The 21,896-nt window shown below is 36.8% G+C and overlaps 1 protein-coding gene and 1 non-coding gene across 3 annotated transcripts in view; one reads left to right on the plus strand and one right to left on the minus strand.

Moving 5' to 3' along the window:
- The window catches only part of LOC108975368, a 47,027-nt gene that overhangs the window by 1,296 nt on the left and 23,835 nt on the right, over positions 1-21,896 (minus strand). Inside the window, exons 2-11 of one of the 2 annotated variants that reach the window (XM_018943806.1) lie at positions 12,668-12,948; positions 10,161-10,404; positions 8,863-10,092; positions 8,528-8,798; positions 6,915-8,467; positions 6,426-6,797; positions 6,032-6,208; positions 2,252-2,452; positions 1,992-2,202; positions 1,778-1,929 (exon numbers count right to left, since the gene is read on the minus strand). In XM_018943806.1, coding sequence (XP_018799351.1) covers positions 1,778-1,929; positions 1,992-2,202; positions 2,252-2,452; positions 6,032-6,208; positions 6,426-6,797; positions 6,915-8,467; positions 8,528-8,798; positions 8,863-10,092; positions 10,161-10,404; positions 12,668-12,780 — 4,524 coding nt within the window. In that variant the 5' untranslated portion in view covers positions 12,781-12,948. Of the gene's footprint in view, positions 1-1,777; positions 1,930-1,991; positions 2,203-2,251; positions 2,453-5,376; positions 5,554-6,031; positions 6,209-6,425; positions 6,798-6,914; positions 8,468-8,527; positions 8,799-8,862; positions 10,093-10,160; positions 10,405-12,667; positions 12,949-21,896 lie in introns of those variants that run through there. The other variant, XM_018943807.1, reaches the window with a different exon arrangement.
- Trnar-ucg lies at positions 20,821-20,893 on the plus strand. The gene has a single exon. It is a non-coding gene; the product is annotated as a tRNA-Arg (tRNA).

Here is a 21,896-nt window from a genome sequence, read left to right on the forward strand (position 1 = left end):
TGGCTAAGATATACTGCTACTACTTTTTGGGCATAGACTCAGAATCAGAATTTACTAGATTATTCATAATGATTTCTAAACTAAGGTTTAGTCCGATTGTGTTCAAATTTGGCGCTAACTCACTTATTTTTTAAGAAAGCACACATTAAAAATATAATTTAAACTCAGTTGGGAAATCGATATCTCGCTAATCACTATTTTATGACAAATTGGGGCTAAGAGTAGATCTGGGCTGATTGCAGTAATACAGTGGTACCTCGACATACGAGTTTAATTCGTTCCGCTACCTTGCTTGTATCTTGAATTACTCGTATCTCGAAGCAAATTTCCCCATACAAAACAATTGAACTACCATTAATCCGTTCCAACCTCCAAAATGTCATCCCAGTTATTTTTGTTACGTGGTTTTGAATAATAAAAACGTATTTATAAATATCAAATATTTATTACACAAAAACAAAAAAGAGAATGTAAAGAAATAAATTAGATATCCTCACTGGTCTTTGCCTTTTTCGCAAAATTTTTCTCGCTTTCMCCTGTAGGCCRTTTAGAAAAAAACATGTCCAAGGAGGTTTGTTTCTTCATCCCTCTCAAAATGTTCCGGAAATGAGTTAGGCAAGGTCATTAAAAAGGTTAGATGTACGACATTTTGCCACTTTTTCTGGGTGTTTTTTTTTCACGAACTGTGAAACTCTCCCACATTCCTAAGATCTCCTTTATCTCACTTGTAGAAATAATCTCATCCTCTGRCTCCTCAAAACCAATTTCTTGCATAACCTCAGTATGCTGCTGTGACTGTAACTCTTGTATCTCCTSAGTCGTCAGTTCTTGGGTGTGCTCCTCGATGAGCTCGTTCGCGTCTCTCTCTTCCACCTTTAGACCCATGGATTTMTTCAGAGATACAATCTGCTCCTCTACTGAAACACCGGGTTACAATTTTTCACAGATCCTTTCAGCTACAGTTTCAGGCCACTCATATCTCGAATTTCGCTCGTAACTTAAAGCAAAAAATCACTTGCTCGTCGGCTCGTRTCTCGAAAAACTTGTATGTTGGGGCACTCGTATGTCGAGATACCACTGTATTTGGCATAGAGTTGAACATATTTTCATGCAATTTTGTGAAGTTAATTCGCATACTGACAGACATATTAAGTATACATTATTATTAGAAAGACACGTTCTMTCAATTGCGTAAAGATAACTCGCATATTGACCGATTTAAAGTATGTAATAAAGCAACTGAAAGTTCGAAAATCTTTAGGAATATGGGAGGCTGAGGGAAGTATTGACACGACTTAAGCCATTTATGAGAAACAGGCATACATACTCAACATATCAGAATGAAATTCTCTCGGAATTTCAATAATATAACTCTCAGATTGACTGTTATTTGCGGCAAAAAGTTAACCATACTTGGGTCCACATAGAGCTAAGAGACTCAGCTGAGAGAGCTGATTACCTCTGTAAAATTACTTTAATGCCTCAAGACCTACTGATCTTTCGAGGTGGATATGATGAAGACTTTTCCTAAAAAGAAAAATGTCTCGAAAGGTTGAAGACTGATAGTTTGGTGCATTACTATCGCCTCCTGGTAGGTTTTCTCTGATTCTTACAATAAATGCTGATGAATATCAGCGATTGTCAGACTAAACTGAGGCTGGGTAATGTCGTTATTATTTATTTAGTATATTGAAGTTGAAAGGATTAAATATTTCGGAGTTGATCCGCAAGGAATAAATGATGTTTTGTGTGTATTAAAAATAATCATATGACTTACCGCAGCAGTCGTTGTAATACCATACTCGTTCTTTGCGCCCAGTGTTTGCATAGCTGACTTACGTCGTTCCGCCATTACCGAGTTCTTACGCACTTCCAGCGCGCGTATCGTTTCGGCGCGCATTGTCAAGCGGCGCGTGAGTATTGGAGTTGCTTTTGGAAGAATGCACAATTAGTTCAAAGAAGTATTCTCGAAGAAATAAAAAAAGACTTACCTGGATTATTTTCATCCGCKGTTARTTTGAGGAAACGTTTCTTGAAAGCGACGTCCAAGGTGCCAATTTGCCGACGCGGTTGACGTGCTTTCTCTAGATTTTGTATCGTACGACGACGTGCAATGCGATCGGGTCCACTGCCCGAGTCATTGTCATAATCACCGTCTATACCTTGAAGACGTTGCAAATTTTTGACGATCTCCACAGCGTGCTGCAAGTATGTAAARATTAGAGGGTATTATTTTCGGATTAATGCTTACCTTGTCTATCAARGCGTCCTGTGAAGTRTCCTCCGACTTCTTCTTGCAGAAATTCAACTCGGTGGAGGCGAGTATATGCGAAATGGTGCCGAAACGATGGAAYAACATAGCRGTAAACTGTATGATCAGAATGAGYGCAAAGAAGAACACAAACACCAAACCGATCGGTTCCAATTGTARGTATTCCTTAGAAATGTGTACCTAAAAGTTGAAAATTGGTGACAAAGCAAAGAAATTTAGCTTAATTGCGCAGTCATACAAGAAAATCGAGGTAATTTGTGGGTTAGTTACACAAATTAAAATTGTACGATAAGAAAAAAATGTTTAAAATAATTATAGAAATTCTTCTGTAAACCATTTTTATGTGCAATGTGTGTGATTTTGTTCATCATATGATTCATTATATGATTGATTGTTTGGGATGGGTTCGTAAATGTTCGTTTGAGTAATGCAAGGGTTAGCTGTTATGGACAGGTGTCTTGCATACAAAACGGGCAMCCATGTTTGGTAACGGTATATGAAATGTATGTATGTATAAGGGTACGAGTACTTGTTTGTTGGCAAGTTCATGGCTTAAGTAGTAACGGTTACTGTTGTTTGTGAAGACTTTGTATTGACTGGACGTGGTTGTAGTGGCTTGTAGGTGGTCGTGTTCACGGCAAAAGAGTAAAATGTTCATTTTGTGGGAATTATGCGAAATCCGACATTGTGCTGGCTTTGTCTAAACATTTATCCTTAAAAGTGCGCTCGCAAATCGAGCTAGAATATGTTTGCTTGAGAGTTACAAAGAGATGTTTCTTATAAGAAACTTTTAATAAGACAAAACATAAATTATATAAAGATACGAATATTAAATACTACACAAATTATAAAGTATTTTAATAAAAGCTTGCAGGTTTAATTAATAAGTGCAAATTTAAATTTAGGCAGTGCTTTTAAAATGTTTTATTTCATAGCAACTTAAAAGGCAAGTTTTTTTATGATTAAGACGACTATTTATTTCATCATATTTGTAAAACGACGATATAAAAAGTAGATAATTTTAAGCTTTGAAAATTCTAACATTTATAAACCAGCGGCGCCTCTTCCGAGCAACTACAATTAATTCCTTGACTCTCGAAAAGCGATAAAATATTTTTAAAAAGAAAATATAAAAATTTATTTATTATGTTTYATATTGAAGAAAAATAGAAATGAAGAGTATAATAGAAAAATATGKGAAAATATATTATTTTGCTTGCTAAAGAAAGTGGTCATCATTTTCCTGATTATATAATACTAATGGAGCTTGTGGACCAGTAATGAAAAAATGTCTATTTAAATGAAAATATGGCTTTATTCCACGACATAATTTCCAAATGCAGCTWTTCACTTATTTTAACATTTCCAGCGAGCCACATTTGAATACGGGAAAGTGAGAATAGTCACTGGGCGCCTAATTTGACGAATACAATATGTGATGGACTTGTTCGAAATTTCTTATTCCATCAATTTATACCATACTATATACACTAGAATGGGTTAAATCAATATTTTTTCCGATTGGTCTTCTGAAAAAGAGGTTCCAAGTACGACACTTTTTCGTAAACCTAACTGTTTAAAAGGTATTAACTGTTAAAGTTTGATTTTTTAATAATTTTTTAATAATTTTTTATGCATTTTCATCGGAAAGCTCATAGTTTTGTATGAAGTTTACTGCAAAAATCTGCAAAATGATCACTTAAAATTTATCGAATAAGTTAAGATCGATTTGATTTGGTTCGTTTCGATTGAGTTAAGCGTTTAGGATMATATTTCTTGCCTGTCGACTTCTGTGATTAATTGATAAATTGTAAAAGGATTAAGTATTCAAGTGCTAAGAAAAATTATGAACATCTGTTTTGAAAGCCTACATCCCTGAAGCCTGGGGCCCCTGAGTTGCTCAGAAAAGCAAAGACTAACCTCTTTATATCCATAAATCGGCAGAATACTCTATGGTATGCCGTCGRTTTTATCCTATAAAGTATAGAGAAGAAATGGTGTTCGAAAGTCGAAGCACTTTAGATTAAGTTAAGGAGGGTTCAAAGCGACTGAACCCAATCGGATAGTGCGGATATTTTATTGGATCTGTAGAGAAAGCTCTACCTACTCGACATTGATCCAGCCTTGGCCTAAAATGACAAAAGCGCTCATAGAAATGCGTTTAAGAAATACTGCGTTGGTAAAGTATTGAAGGACATTAATACTATAAAGTGCAGCATAACCGAATCCGTTGGCTAACGAGTGATTTTCTGCGATGATATATTATATATTTTCTGACTTACACCCAAAAACAATGAATACAAAGCAAGCACAAAGTGAATAACATCGTGAGCGTTTAAATACGTGAAGTTTTTAGAAATATTTGTTCATTCATATGTAATTATAAAAAAATAATAAATTAATGCGTGCAACCGTTTCCTTAGCAATCAATAAATAATTAAATAAATAAAATGACTTAAATGATAACAATATTCTATTTGTATATAAAAAAATATTACAAAACCACGCCCAATGTAATCAACAAATTATATAATATATAATATTTGGGTTTTAGGTGATGGAAACATTAAAACAACACTGACAATAACGAGTTTTCGAATTATTTCAAATTATGCGTGGACAGTCAGGTTCATGCGAACAAGCTGCCTGTACTTATATAGAATAGAATTAGATTTTACAATAAATCCAAAACCGCTTTTGTATTTCTGGCTTTGGGAAAATGTTTTGTGGTTTGTGAGTAAATTTTGAAAGCGAAAAAAAGTTTTCAAACATTGTTAAACACAAAGAACAAACTAAAAATTGAAAAACAATAGTTAAAAATTAAAAAAGTAGTAGAGCAGTGACTATTAGGGGAAAGGGGTGTTACAAATTTAACACATTTTAGTTCTGCTTTTTTTTTAATTTTGCACAAATGTAGGAGAATTATGTTATCGATAATTTAATTTACAATTAATTAGGTTATAAACAAGTTTTTATATACGAATATATACGTATATGTATGTATGTATATAAATAGTTAAAACGGAAAAATGTACAGCAAAACCATGACAACAGTTAGAAGAGAGTGTGTGTGAACAACAAGAGAGAATACAGCAGATAAAAACCTCTGATGTCTCTTCAATATACGTTATATTTGTCTTGACGCCCAGTGGCCAGACAACGTGCAATTTATCCTTGTTCAGCTGAAGCAAGAACACAATCAGGACGAACAAGGCATTGGCCATGAAAAATGCGAAGACGGACTTGTTCCTCAAATCAATGAGATCGGCTGCGATGCGTGCCTGTTTATTGTTGTTGTTTTTTGTTTTGATTTCAATTTAGTATAATAAAAGTAATAATTCGTTTTAACATTCAGCAGCGATATTTTTTTCGTTCGTGACATATTGTTTGTTCGGTTAATTTTAATATTGCCGTTATTGCGTACGATTAACGTCAGTTTTGGTTTTGTTTCGTTTATCACAGCACCGCACAAAGCATTTGCATATTTTATGATTTATTTCAGTTTTTTTATATTTCATGAAATTTTAATTTTCCATTTTAAAGGATAGTTGATTTTTTTTTAAATTTTTTAATATAAGAAAAGGAGAAAAGAAAAAAGAAATATGTTAGTAAAATGTTCAATTGGGGATTTCTTTTACGATGACGTCAAACGGTGATTGTTGTTGCTTCTGCCTACATGCTTATGAAAATTTGTTTGTGCTTTATATTTTCCTGTGTCATTTGACGTCACGCGCATGAAATCCCCTTGCCGAAATTTACCTCTTGTGTGGATTCGTCGTAGGTTATGTTTGTGCGTACACCAAAAGGCCATTTCACGTGTATGTTGTCCTTGTTCAATTGCAACAAGAACACGATTAAAACGAATAGCGCATTACACATGAAAAAGGCGAACACGGAGGAGTCGCGCAACTCTTTAAGATCTTTAGCAATTCTAGCCTAAAAAATGCATGTACATTAATAATTGAAATAAGAAAAACATTAAAAACAATAAGGCAGTGCGAAAATTGTAGTAGCTGAGCACATCCGCTAGCGTACAATGCTGGCGAAATGATTAACGGAAACCCTGGTGTACGATCTTTGAGTTAATCCACCTTGTAAATGCATTTGCGCTCAACCGAAGCCTGAACGCAAACGAAAAGAACCACAAAATTACCTGTTCCACCGGATCGTTATCAATTGGGAATAGATATTTGTCGATCAGATCTTTCCAGAACTGAATTTCCGTGCTTGACAAGAAGTCAACYTCGCCCTTACGCAAATCTTGGTCCTCAATCCAGAATGGATTTGTTAGGAAATCACGTTCTTGACGTGGTTCTGCCGAAGTGTCTGAATCTGATTCCTCCGACTCATCACCAGACTTCTCCGCAACCGAAGACAACAAATGATGATCTTTTGAACCGCTAGATGTCGTACGTCTGCGCCCATGTCGTGAATGACCATGTGGATCTAAAGTGTGTTCCAAAGCTTCCAGTCTTGTCTTGATGGTATTTAATGACTCGGCAATCGCTGTGAGTTGCGCTTTTTCCTCTGATGTTTTGCCATGCGTACAGAGTATACAACGGAATAAGCCCTGTCTCTTATACACATCTAGATGTGTATAAGAGACAGATGACTCGGCAATCGCTGTGAGTTGCGCTTTTTCCTCTGATGTTTTGCCATGCGTACAGAGTATACAACGGAATAAGCCTGCTAATGAGAACTCAATGGAACCCTCCTCGTCTCCATTATCGCCAATGCCACTTTGCAAGAAACTGAGCATGCTCTTTTGCTTTACGCGCTTGGCAGCCTCTTCGGCTGCTTTCTTTTCCGCTTCCATTTCCTTCTTCGTCTTTTTAGCGACCACTTCACGTGTACCCCAAGAGACGACATTCAGATTGATGATCGAATACAGAATAAGCAACAGGTACATAGATGGTATGGAAAGCAAATAGATAAGACCTGCCGTGATGCACCAAAATTCTTGCGGATGCAAACACGCCGCTATCCAAAATGACCCCGTCATAGCAATCAAGAATATAGCGGATGGTGAGCCGATACCATCCTCGCCCAATTGCAAAGCCGTACCCACGATTACCGCCATCATGATGAGCGCATACGCCGTGGATAGCACCTGTGCCACAAATAGCTGGATATTCGATTTACAAGTGAAGCAGACTAACATGAAGAGCAAGATCGGCACAATATTGTAGTGGAAGGAGGTCCAATTGTCGATGCGGAAGGCGGCTACGAAAGCACCCACCAACATAAGGAAAATAGTGCCAGGTCCAAGAATGGTGCCGCCAATCAACATCATCTGGTAGAAGATGTAAAGCAGCGAAATGTTGTCGTTAATCTTTATAGTGCGTTTAGCGTCACCCAGCAGATCCATAATGTTTGCGATGGTAGAAGGCACCCAACGACGACGTTGATTGTAGAACTCATTGAAACCTTCGGGACAGTGAGTGTACGCATCGGAGGCAGCTGAATATTCGACACGATAACCACGCTGCAGCAATAAAGTACAAAGCCAACGATCTTCACCCTGATCGTACTGTACGTAGTGACGAGCTTGATCCGAACGTGTTGTATACTTTTTCATAACATTATCGTCCATAAGCGCTTTGCCACGGAAAAGTGAGAAGCAGCCGGGACTACAAAGTACACAGCCGATCATGTGTTCGGTGGCTTTTTGCAGCCAATGACCAATAGCGTATTCGAAGAGTTGATACCATACCATAGGGCCCGAGCCCACAGGATGAATGCGTCCACATGCTGCGCCCAGGTTACGATTCTTCTTCATCAAATCGATCAGCAACGTTACAGCGTTCGGTTTGAAGTCAATATCGCCATCCAATGTTAGCAGGTAAGTGTTTTGCGCAATCTCATCTTTACGATCGGCAGATATGGGTAGCTCAATGAGACGATGACCGAGCAAGTAGTACATGTACATGACTTGTGACCAACGTTTACGATGACGTATACGATCCTTATCCTTCAGATGTGTAATGAATTTGGTCTTACCGGGTAGAGTCCACACTAGACGACCACCATAAGGGGTTGGATACTTTTTGGGTGGACGTAAGCGTATGGTGGTCTGATGAATTTCGGAAGCCGCATCATCCATAGTGGCAACAAGCAGTTTGACGAAACGATTGACTTGAATATCGTCATCGCTGTGATCGGAAATTTCAAAAGCGTCATCGAAGAAAGTATGTGCTAAAGCATAAAGAGGTTAATTAGAAATTCTTTACAAYTTTTTAGAYTTTAGCTRCTCACTTTCAAATTCATAGTAGTCCGGATCAACGATGCGTAGATATTTCTGGGCCACACGTCGCGCACACTGGTCCTCGTCCATACGCATGATACTTTTTAAGAACTCCATCATCTCGTCTTTCGTTTCATGCCACATGGTGGCRCAGGCATATATTCTGGTAATGTGATCTGAAGACTTAATGCTCGGCTTATTTTGTATAGCTGAACCATCGGTGTGCACAGAAATGGTTTCATAGTATTCGTCGCCTTTCTCTTTCTCGATTTCCGATAAATCCTGCAAAAGAATATTGGGGAAAAATTTACTCTACTTTTCTCTAGTTGTATAGAATTGTACTTACCTCGGTCTTCACGTCGGCTTGGTCATCYCTTCGCCGGTTCATGGCCATAGACTGATCAATCAGCAGCGCCGAATACATCGGACGTACGAATAACTTCTCTGTTGTWGCCAAACGTTCACATTTCGGTGTCCAAATGTGCAGTGAGATCCATGTCTGACTAAGCAGCCACAATATCCACGCCCAAGCCATTTGTTGTGTCACAAAATCATTGAAACGGAAGTTGCGTGGACTTGTGAAGAATAGATAGTCCGGGATGGTGTCGTGGAAAAAGCATGGATCGTCTATGCGCAAACCGCAGGCTGCGATCAACARKGAAACCGTGATGGGTATAGTCAAACTAACCGGGAAGGCGTAACTGAAGCCCTGTATGAGAATCTTACAAGCGAATTTTCCAAAGATGTAACAAAGATAAGCGCTAAAAATCTGTATGAGTAGCACATAAATAACCGTATTGTGTACGGCRTCAATCTCTATGCTATCTATATTGGCTGCATCCAATGTATCTGGCAAGTTGCCCGTCAAACTGGTAGCCAATTCGTCAATTGAAATCTTATGTGGGCCCAACGCGTCACCATACATGCTGAAAATGTTGCCAGGCTCGTCACCCTGCGCCCAAAAGATGAGTAGCGCGAAACAGACGAACAACACAACCTTCCATAATGAAAGGAACATGTGACTGAAGTAACGTGTAGTGCGCATCTCATCCTTCACGCGSCCCATTGCACGCACCAAGCCAATGGGCGATTGCAGTGACACAAAGTTCTCCCACCAACCGCAAGAGATCATCACGCAGGCAATCGGTATGACCCACAATTCCGGACGATTCTCTAGTAATGGCCATATAACGAAACCAGTTACTTGTGCCGCTATCGCAGCCATATCAATAAGTACTTTCACGGCWCGTTTACCCTCYTTGGAACAGCGTGACAAAAGCCCCAGTATACCAGGTATAACGCACAAGCAATTCGTCAACATGGCACCCTGTATGGCATCGATTTGTGGCAGCACGACGAACATTAGCAAAGCGGTACCAAAACAGCTCAGACTCTCCATAAGCGTGACGAAGAGAAAGTGCCCCGTCTTGGGCACACGAAATGTTTTGAAGAAACAAATACGCGCCGAACGTATGAAGGCACCGATCTCGGGTATCGCATAGGCAATCAGCAGTGCCCAAATCCATGCGATGCGCTCCTCTTCGGGCAATTTAACGACGAATGTTTTGTCGCGACCCTTGAGCATGAGTTACAAATTCATATAAATAAAAAATACTGAAATTTATTATATAATATTTAACTTACCAAATCTTTATTGCAGTATTCTATTTTCTTATCTTTACGTATTTGTGATGTCATAAACAGTACACAGACCTTCGCCATAACCCCACCCGTTAACACCAAGATGAATGTGAAAGCATATGCGAAGATCTTCAATATCTTCACTGTGAGCTCCAGGCATTCCTGATTGGCCGTCGAGCCCGTCTCGATCTTAATCGGTGGATCACGGAAGACATCCCAGCCTTTTGTTTCTTGTATTGTGCGTTGGCTGTAACGATGGGAGTAAGGTTCTTTTTTAGATTGTAGTATTTAATGGTGTCTATTTGGTTTATGGTTTGTCCAATTATCGCTGGCYTGTGGTGGGTTAATTTCTCATTCTAAAGTACTGCGCGAGTAGTCAGTGTTTGAATGGAATAAGTTCCGGCATTTCAAATAGTTATGGGGCACGTACCTATTTCAGGTATGTGGGTTTGTGCATTTGTTATAATTATAAAAGTAAAAGTGATTAATTATGACTGTTGAGCCGCACCCTCTTTGTGGGAATTAGCTTTAAGTGCCTTAACGTAAATAAATAAAAGAGGCGTGTGAGGTCAGTCAATTCAAGCTTGCTCACAGTTATTTAATTGTAGTGTAGCATATTTCATAAAGTTCCGTCTGACTGGTTTCTGACGTTTCGGGCGCTTTTGGTGCGTTTGGAATCGTTTTTTCACAACCTAAGACAGCTTGCTTTCGTTTAGTTTGGGTTGCTTCAAACTTCTATGCGATTAAGAGCAATGCTGGTATTGATTAAAATTAAAACCAGCTTACGCTGGGTATATTAAAAAGGACGAAAGGATTCATTACCGGAAAATTTTCAGTGAAATGCGCATTTTTTTTTTTTTAAGAAATGAGAAGGTTTGTCGTTGTCGACCTTTTATAAATTTAGTCTTTTTGCAACTCGGACATTGCGCATATTTCTTAAAGATATATTTTTACTCGCTAATGTCCATCTGAGCCTGGTTATTGCTTTTCATTGGGGGTGTTTTTTTTACGTGGCGGGTTCCAAACCCTGCGCACAACCCTATGTAGGGGATATTTTCGATTTCTCACTTTAGCTCGCCTTTAAACGGATGTTCTTAGGCTAGTCAGAGGATACCCAACTGAATGRTGATCAGAGAATTTTCCTCAATCGCGTGAACTTCTACACATGACTCCATCCCCCACAATTTGTGCCAACTACCGTGGGATTAGCCTCCTCAACATCGCATATAAGGTTCTGTAGAACGTATTGTGTGAAAGATTAAAGTACACCGTCAACAAACTGATTGGACCTTATCAGTGTGGCTTTAGACTTGGCAAATCAACAACCGACTAGATTTTCACCATGCGCTAAATCCTGGAAAAGACCGGTGAAAGGAGTATCGACACACACCACCTCTTCGTCGATTTCAAAGCTGCTTTCGAAGGACGAAAAGGAGCTGCCTTTATGAAGCGATGTCTGAATTTGGTATCCCCGCGTACCGTTAAACCGCTGGCAGGCCACAGAGTACGTCGCAGTAGATGTAAGATGAGAASACTACATCTATGCGTTTGTCGGATCTGAGCGCACAGTCTCATAACGCTGGTGTCAACGCTCGCCTTGGTCTSGTTACAGAGATCATAAAATGCRACTATTTTTTCGGAGGACGGATAGCAACTCTTGGTGGTGACCCAATCAACATAGACAAGAGACACAATACTAAAATAAACTTTGATGAAAGGTGACAAGAGAAAGCGTAAGGAAAACGAAATCCTCGCCAACTAAAACCAGCGAAAGAACCGTAACCACAGTCGTGGGAAGTTCGGCGTTAGGGTCTGCTAAAAACAATAATTTTGCTAACACGTATGATTTTTCYGTGTTGYAGTCRAGGAATGTAGGGGTCAAACTACCACCATTTACTAAAATGACATAAAAAGCTGTACGTGATGCAACATTTTTAAACTCAAATTCGTAATCAGAACACATCAAATAACCCAAAGAACTCTTATCTTCAGTTACAAAATTTTTCTTTAGCTTTGTTGAGTAGTGCTATTCAAATAATTTTTTTTTTTACCCAAACACTGTTCAAACAAATTGGATCACTTTATTGTGCACATGTACATACACTTTTATATCTAAAAGAGACAAGTTGTTTAAAAAAAAGTCCCCACCTTAATGCTCTTTGCAAGATATATTCAAATATGCCGTTGCTCATTGTTCATTTCATAGCTGTCACATTATCAGTGCACTTACATGGTAATTTGCATAAATAACATTTTGCGCAAAGGCGACAACAACAACCAAACAAACACATACAAGTAAAGCCACAATTTGCCCCTTTGGTTGTCAAGGCGCCTGCACCCRTCATGCAACACCGCTTGTGGCACGTTGCAACTACATTTGAACTCAAAATCTATTGTGCGCTGAAGTCGTAGGCCTTTTGCGSGTCATTTGTGTTGTTGTATGACATGAATACATTTAAGCTTAATACGTTTAGGTGTTGTTGTATACACATTTGTGAGTATAGCTTTACCTTCCGCCATAAATATCTTGGGTTAATGGTGTGCTCTCGTCGTCGGTAAAGTTGTCATCGCTGTCGCCGGCATTGCCCGGCGGTGCCAGGGGCCGATGCCTTACGGCAGACATCTCCCACGTTTCCACAAATTGGAYGCGAAAATATTGTTACGCTTGTTGYTGCTGCTGTTGCCACAAATATTTCTTGCTCTATTGTTATTTATAGTATGTTGCAGCTATCAAAATGCCTTGAGTCTGAAGTTGTTGTTTGCTCACTTGCTTTTAATCGAGTTGTTGTAGCTAAAAGGAGGGGAGAAATAATAAATTTTAGTGAAAGCTTTKAAAGAGGTTGGCTTATAATATTGAATATTTCTATAATAGCTACATTCTATAGTAGTTAATGATCCCGATAGTTTCGTCTTTTAATTAATATAGGTTTAGCAGAGTAATTTTCGAATTGTACTTGATTTTTTCGAGTTCCTTATATGCTTTGTCTAATAATTTCATACCATAGTCTTTCAAATTAGTTTCCTTAAAGCGAAAGSTTAAACTTAGCCTACTGAAGAATGACTGTTCCTAAAAACTTAGCAGGGCTCATGGTCTATCTAGTTAAGGTTGTGCTCTCGCCTGAATCGGTTCATAGTCATCATAAAGTTAAAAAAAAATTCGTTCGGTCATYACTACTCTATCAATTTGGATCTCACGAGTCTTCGCCATGCTTTCGAAAATAAATTGATATGTGTATATGCTTAACAGTCATTCATTGGGAAGAATACACCACCTGGAATGATCTTTGGAGAGTTCCCTAACACATTGGTGTTACGAAAACGTTTGATATGGGCTGTTTGCCATTCAACGTTGTGATGTTATTTTCGCGACCGGGCATTAATTTGATAATGTTGATACTATTTTCTGAATTCTGCACAAATTTTTGGTTAAAATTTCAAGAAACTATGATAATTTCCCCAGGTTTTATGATAAAAACTATTATGATAATATGGATTCAACAAAAAAGTGCTGGTTAGTCTACTTTATTACGACCTCGACCAGCCGCCACTGTTAATGGCAATAATATGAAAAAGTTGAAGAAATTACGCTTAAAAATCGTGTGTTGGAGATAGATGGTCGCAACAGCTCTCATGAATCCACTCAACACATTTGAATAATGTTTTCGGTAGTTTATCAATGCTGGACCATACCAAAAKATCAACAAAAGTAACTACTTAGCTTAGGACCCTACGTGTTTCAAATTCATTATTAATGAAGGGACGTGGGCTTATAAAGTTGACGTCGAAACTATTCAAGAAACTGCGCATAGCGCTTCAAAAATGATGTGAAACGATAGAAAACTAAAATTCTCTGAATGCACGAAGATCATCTTAACCGAGGTTTATACCAACTGTATGGAAAATCGGTTTAAGCGGCAACAATAGAAATTTATAAAAAAAAAAAAATACGTGATTTATTTTATCAGTTCGGGTCAATTTTGATCAGATGTTATATGAGTTCTTAAATTGCTTTTTAAGGGTCTTGTCTTGTTCTTGGCTTAGTTGGATAAAAGCTTGRATTACTAGCAGCCAAGAAATTCGTCTGCACAAATATAATAAGTATATACACATGTATATGTATGTACATGTGCATATATCTGATGTGATCTGGATYTGCATATGTGCGCAGATGCATTAAGCAGCAACCATAATTATTTCATGCTGCTTCGCAGCGATAACCGTTGGGCGAGTCAATTAGTTAAGCTGTCTTGCAACTGGACCATGAGTTGCTGCATTACTGAGCGACCTTGAATGCTAAAAATAAATATGTTGGGGTCATTGTTACTACGGAAACCAATGTGAAAGGTGAATATGAGTAATGTCAGTTATATTCGAGTAGCGAGAGTAAAATGTTCGCTTCATGAAATATGTACTAAAGTTCTAAATATTAAAGGGTGCCTAAATAAGCGCTGATTGATACTAAAAAATATAGCATATGTATATATGTATGTATTTAAGTATTAATTTAGTAACTATTAATCCGCAGCGACACATAATAAATCTGCTTTCAGCCAAATTTTGGCATAAAAACTATTTTAATTTGCTTATTCTTCCAACAAGTTTACGTTAAAGTTTCGCTTTCAACATTGCTTTTAACCGAGCGTTGAAGTAATTATAATAATAATGGCTAAATTACTAAACACAGCACAGTTATGACTAGAAGACATGACTTCGAAATCCAGTTTGCGCTCACAAATCTGCATTCCAGTCGCAGCCATTGTGCTTTGCGAGAATTCAGCGTAAGGCTTGTGGGTCTTACGAGTTTCGTCCAACTTTGCCTTATGTCTACTTAGCTGTTAAAAGACAATTTAAGCTTTCATTAAATGCGATAATTTTTCGTACGTTTGTTTAGCCAATTTTTATGCTTTTGCTATTAAAGCGTACGATTTTTTGACTATTCAAAGTGAATAGTGCCAAACACCAAGACGATTTATGAAGACCTAATAGCGTCGCAATCATAAAACGTTTATATTATTTCATTATATTTCATTATCGTACATTCTCTTCCAACATTTTTATATATAATTATCTAAGTAAATATGTATGCCTTCCATATGCCTTTCCCATAGTCCCACTGCAAATTTGCGAAATTTTGCGGCAATTAATAGCCAATGGTCCGAAAACTGTTCGTGCTGATTCGCGCATTTTCGTAATATTTCAATTGATTAGGCAATTAATATACAATTTGTGTGAGGCTGAATGTGTTGTTTGCAACGAAATTTCCGATTTATTTGTTACGCTTGCGCAGTTTAATTGCTCAAAAACCCATATTTTAGGTACGCACTAATTCTACTGGAAATAATCTTGGGTTAAAAYACTTATAACACTTTTATTGTAAGTGTGCTACTATTTTCTATTGGGGCTTTGAGTTATGTACATATAAGATCGTGTATTACTCATTTTAACAAATTTAAACGTGTAGTAGRTCAACAAAACTCGTCGGAGCACCGAATATGTAATAAAATGTAACCTAAGAGCGTTCTCTTCTTTATATATTAAAATTTGTATTATGCAGAGGCGGCTGCAATTGGGTCTAAATTGTTTCCTAACCCGCGAACTTTATGAAAAGCATTCTCATAACAGAAACTAAGAAGCGTACGGTAGAATGCGCAAAAGAAACCTTTGTCGGATATAATCCACTTTGCATTCGTTCTAACACTACAAATTGGCAAACTCAAATTTAGCAGACTCTATATTCATGATATTTAAGTTCTATTSATTCAGGTTATCTTTTGTCAAAAGTTTTATATTTATGTTCAAAATACACCCATCAGTTTCATAGTTTTGTGAAAGATTTGTTTTTCTTAAGCCCATCCCATCTTCTGAATTATTACAAATAATTCCGCTAGAAAAAAGGTAATTTTAGAATCCGATTTCAAATCATGAGCAGTGACCATAGTGAGATTTTGGCTTATCGCGAGATGAATATAGATTTTTAGTGACTTCAACTGGATACTAATTGGAAAGCAGGTTGATAACTCAAAATATTATTATAAATGTTGCCTAAATTTAAGCGCAATGGTTTATTAGACCAACTCAATTGATCCATAATAATAATTTCGATCTAAAAGATACGCCCAGCTCTGGTCGACCTATCGTTGAAAAAGTCGATGAAATTACGGAAAGGATTGACGAGGACTGTCACATATGCAGCCATGACATCGCTAAGGAACTTAACATTCAACATTAAACGGTTTTGAACAATTTAAAAAAGGCCGGCTATTAAAGAACCTCGATGTTTGGGTATCACATAAATTGTAATTGTAATAATTGAAAAATTTAATGGACCGAATTAACATCTGCGATTCTTTGCTGAAAAGGAATGAAATCGAACCATTTCTGAAGCGAATGGTAACAGGATACAACAGTACATGCATAAAATTTATGGCCTAAGCGTGGTGAAGCTCAACAAATTGTCGCAAAGCCAGGATTGATGCCTCAAAGGTTTGGTCGGATTGGAAAGGAATYATCCACTATGAGCTGCAACAGCCTGATCGAACGATTGATTCTGCATTTTACTATCAACAGCTGATGAGATTGAAGCAAGCAATCGAAAAAACCGCCCAGAACTGCATTAATGGAGTAAAGTTGGCTTCAATTTATAATCTTCGATGCCCATCTTGCTGCCAAATTAACTTTCAAAAAAGATATAAATAATTAACTCCTCGACTAAATTGACTAAAACCCCATTTCAGAAAGCAGCTTATTTTGCAATAAAGCAAGAGTAGAGACTAAAAAACAGAATTCGATAAAAACAGAGTATACGGTATATACTATAATAGTAGATGATATAGTAAAATCGATTTAAGGTTGACTAATTTTTGAATTGAACATAGTTGGAAGTAAGTTTTTTTATTACAATTCCATCTTGGTAACTAAATTACACATTCTTTTTAGAAATACTGAAAAGGTGTGCGCTAAATCTATTGTTCTATAGTGTGCTAAAACACATTACACATTCTTTTTAGAAATACTGAAAAGGTGTGCGCTAAATCTATTGTTCTATAGTGTGCTAAAACACCAAGCGCCATTTTCTTAAAGAAACGTTAGCAACCATCTATCAGTTAAGTTCTGGTTAACTTAACCAAAAATTCGGCTTTCGGTAAAGAACCTTTTTTCAAATAGAACTTCGCTATTTACCTAAGAGCAAATATTTTTTTGGAAAATAAGAACTGAAAATATAACTGATGAGTAGAGAATGAATATTGAAGAAGCAAATTGTAAGTTTGGGCGAGATCTATACAAGAAATGCAATTGGCASAAAAGGAGAACTTTTAACTTTGGTAACCTCAATGTAGAAATATTYTCAAGACACACAAAAGTATAGATAGACAATTTAAAATGGCAAATTGGAGAAACATGAAGATACAAAAATTAGATGAAATTAGTTTAAATGAAACAACAATAATTTTGTTTTAATCAAAAAGCATTGGTGAACAAATTCTTGCATATTCATTGCATTCAATTGCTCTGGACTTGATTATTAATTTATTATTAATCCGAGATCACAATTATGTATTTTCATTGCCTGCTGGTGCATTTAACTAATGAAAGACATATTCTTAAAAACACAAGTGCCCAAGCTAGCCATTAAATATRGTTAATCGATATTGCAAAAGTGAAGGAGAGAATAAATTCTTAGCTCAAGGTCAGCTAGCTGCACAATGGGCAAGCTACCATACAGAATGGCGGCGAACCTGTAKTAAAGTGGTCAAGTGGACTTGATTGGCCAGTTTGCGCTCGCATGCACTAAATGTGCATGTATGTACATTGTATATAAATTAAACTGACCATTTTACGACATAAACGGCAATCTAAGATTTTCGAAGCAAAGTGTAGTATATACGGGAGGTGTTAAACGTATGATTGCGCCGTAATTAAAAATGACAATAAATATTTGCATTAGCTAAGGGAATCAGTACGGAACTTTACATAGTATGACAGCAAATTATCATGTCAATAGCCGTAATTGCTAACATTACAATGTTAGTTAAAAGCAAATCGGGAAATTAAAAAAATTAAATACAGATATAAAAAAAAGTGATATCATAGAAGAACTTGATTTTTGTCAAACAGTTTGTATGATAACTATGTTCTGTAGWGGATCTTCCAAAATTGTACCATTGCCTTGAACAAAAATCCATGCCAAAATCGTCRAACAAAATTTTTGGACTAAGCTTYGATCATTCAGTTKGTATGRCAGCACAGTGATCTGTTATCTGTAGTTTTGAAAAATGAGTAGCTTCTTTSGGAGAWAACGATGTGTGCAAAATTTCAGACATCTCGAAAATTGAGAAACTAGTTCTAGTATTAACAGCCACACGGACATGGGGGCATGGACTCAGCTCATTGTATTGTGTATTGTGTGTTGTTACTAGAACAGAAGTTTATTGTTTTTCTAGTAGCAATAACTTTTTACCTCAAGTTCAAGAAACTACAGAGATGAAAGAGCGAATTTGTCACTAAATAACACTTATTTCGAGGATTTCTGTACGAGATTGTGGTTTCAAAAAAATTAGTCTTTCACTGTGGCCTCCATCATGACTTAGAAGGAAGTCTACTAATTACTTTCTGTTCACAAAATTTGAAAAACAGGGTTGTATTTCTAAGTTTTATCCTTTATTATTCGAAAAGGAAATGTTCTCATAAAATTTATTTTAGTTTTTTAGATTAGTTTGCTTTATATTTAGACTTGTAAGCCGCACACGTCTAGATTTTTTAAACGAACAATAAGTGAGGGCTCAGCGAGTTTATCTAAAAGCTGCAGTGGATACTAGCCCTAGGCTTGCGTGTGCCAGCACCATTAAAACATCCTCTTAACTTGTATTTTAATTTGAAATTGAGTTTATTGCCCTCACACTTCGTAAAATTTTTTCTGCTTTGCTTTTTCTTACGATTCCTCACTTTATTGGTTAGCGGTACTAAAATTTCGTGGCTTTGCGCCGAGCAACTGTCGGCCATTGAACGCAGCGAATGTATGTATGCTATATTACATTCAAGCTGAATATTTTGTGGTAAGTACTTGTAGGCAGTGATAACATTTAGTCAAAAGAAAACTTAAATTAAAATATGACAATATTATCTCTCTACACTTTTTTCTCATCATAGATTTTCAGTGAATGTAAATAATAGTGAAAGTGAGGCGGCTGGGTGCCAGTGAGGAGTGAAAACTCACGTTTCTCCTTCAAAGTGAAAATATATTTTTAAATATGCGTTTATTATTATATTTTAGCTAAATTAGCTGAAGACGGATAATATATTTTATATTTTGTAGATTTATATAAGCAAGATTAATTTTTGTAAGTAAATTTCAGACGACCACAATCCGTTGAATTTCATGAGAAGACTTTTTAAAAATTTACTAGGTAATTTGCTATTTTTTCGAACGAGAACAGACCATACACGGCGTATAATCAATAAAATTACATATATAAGTACCCAAAAGTATTCGGTAAAAACTGAATATATTCCACAAGAGGACCAAGAACATTGCCCTTGATAATCTGGTCTTTGTGTTTGAAGCAGCTGGTACCACAGCAGCATTCTGCAAAAGTACAACATTTCTATTTTAAATCAATCTCTTTCGTATTCAACTAAATAATTTGAACATAACTGTTGTTGAGCGTTCGCTTTCCTTAACTTCACTTATGGATTTTATAAATTCAGTTTRATATGGCAACAAATGTTCGTGATATTATCTTCTGCTTTAATTTTTATTCTAGTGAAGTTTCCAGAGTCTGCTGGCTAAGCCGCATCTAACTAACTCACTTACGGTAAACATAATCGAACTTTTGTTGCCGGGTTTCCGGTAGCATTGGTCATTAGAATGGTCTGCTTCGTGAATCGTGAGAAACCAAGGATTTTGTGAAAACTCTTTAACTACGGTGCAATACTCTTTCATTTTCTTTTCTCACTTTTTAAAGCACCCTTTCTCTTGTTAAATATTCACACGGGGAATGCAATAGTAAAGTTTTACAAATCAATTAAATATCATAAAATAGTTATTTTCTATTTTAAAAATAGAGTCTTAGTAAGTTACATTCGATGCATGTTCGATTCGATCCTGTAGAATGCTTTGCAAATGGAAAATAACTATATTATGTGTTATATTATAACAATAAATATATATATATATATATATATATATATAAGAAAGTGCCATAGATATACTTTTCTGTGGGAGTTTCCGTTGCAGCGGATAAATAGTGGTAGAAATAAACTCAGCTGCGAGTATAAGTTAAAAGAAGTTCAAAAACAATAATTTATGTATTATGTAAATGTATATATATATATATATATATATATGGCACTTTCTTTCACAAGATGAGCATAAGCTTCCAACTGTGGTGAATATTTTTKGTTCAGCCTTTTATTTCACCACTTTATAGCAGAAAGGTGTATTTGCAATTATAGCTCAGCCTCGATGGGGTGGCAAAACGCTTCCATGTCAGGGGTTGTTTGTGTGGCTGCGTGGGTTGCACAGCCTTGAGAGAGCATCTACCGCGTTATTGGACGCCAAGATTCATGCGGTATGCGCATGCACATACACACACACACACAATTACGCAATGAAATTGAAAATTTCGTCCTTATTATACATGGACGGCTGGTATTAATCAACAAGGACCGTGTGGCCTAATGGATAAGGCGTCGGACTTCGAATCCGAAGATTGCAGGTTCGAGTCCTGTCACGGCCGTAAATAATTATCTTTTTGCGTTATTTTTAATTTTGAACTAAGCAGTTTGTTATATGTATTTCCATTACGGTACATAAAAATTGTATACAATTTATAACATCGTCAACTTTTCTCTTTAAAGCAATGTCTAATAATTATCTTCAAATKCGCTTAGTATAATTAAAGCAAAGGTAGTCCAACATCTTTTGTATCCGTATTTTTGGCGTAGACACCACTTAAGCGGTTATTACCGAGTTTACAACGGCGCGCCAGACTTTCTTTCCTTTCGTTGGTTGATACCAATGGCAGCTTCCAAGTGTAGCCTGGTCCTTCTCCAAGTACTTCTGGCGGGTACTGCGTCGAATACTCCAACCATATAGAACTCATATATATAAATATGTATGCATGTGCTACTGTGGCCAATAAATAGTAAGACTTTTTAATTTAAATTTCGTCGAAATATTTTTTTCTASRTTGSTTTCGCTGTTAGTGATATCTGTGCCTAATGTCACATCAAAATAATCGTCTTTCTGAAGAATCTGCGGAATCAAATTTCTGGTGCCGAAACGCTCAGAAATTTGGAAAAGATGATAAGTGTTTATAGCGAGCAAGTGTTTTTGATTAAACAGTACAAATTAGATTAGTCGAGAACTCGTTGACGACGGACTACGTCCAGGGCGACCATCAGCATGAACTGATGATCAACACGTCAATAAAATAAATGGATYGGTACTTGAGAATCGACGATTAACAGTGGCATCGTTGGAGTATCGGAAGGATCAGTGAAAATCATTTTGAAAGATCATTTRGGCTTAAGAAAGTGAAAACACGATTGGTTCCAAAATCACTCAATTTTATCGAAAAGCGTCGCATTAACGTCTGTGAAACATTGCTTTCCGACTACCAGGATTTCATAAAACGTCTCTGCTTACGATCCAGAAACAAATGATTAATCGCCCGAATATCGTGGTAAAAATGAGTCAAAGCCAAAAAAGTACGTAAAAGCAGCCCGAAAGTCAAGGTT

Source organism: Bactrocera latifrons, unplaced genomic scaffold (assembly GCF_001853355.1).
Source record: "Bactrocera latifrons isolate USDA-ARS-PBARC rearing strain unplaced genomic scaffold, ASM185335v1 scaffold_64, whole genome shotgun sequence".
Lineage (NCBI taxonomy): Eukaryota > Metazoa > Arthropoda > Insecta > Diptera > Tephritidae > Bactrocera > Bactrocera latifrons.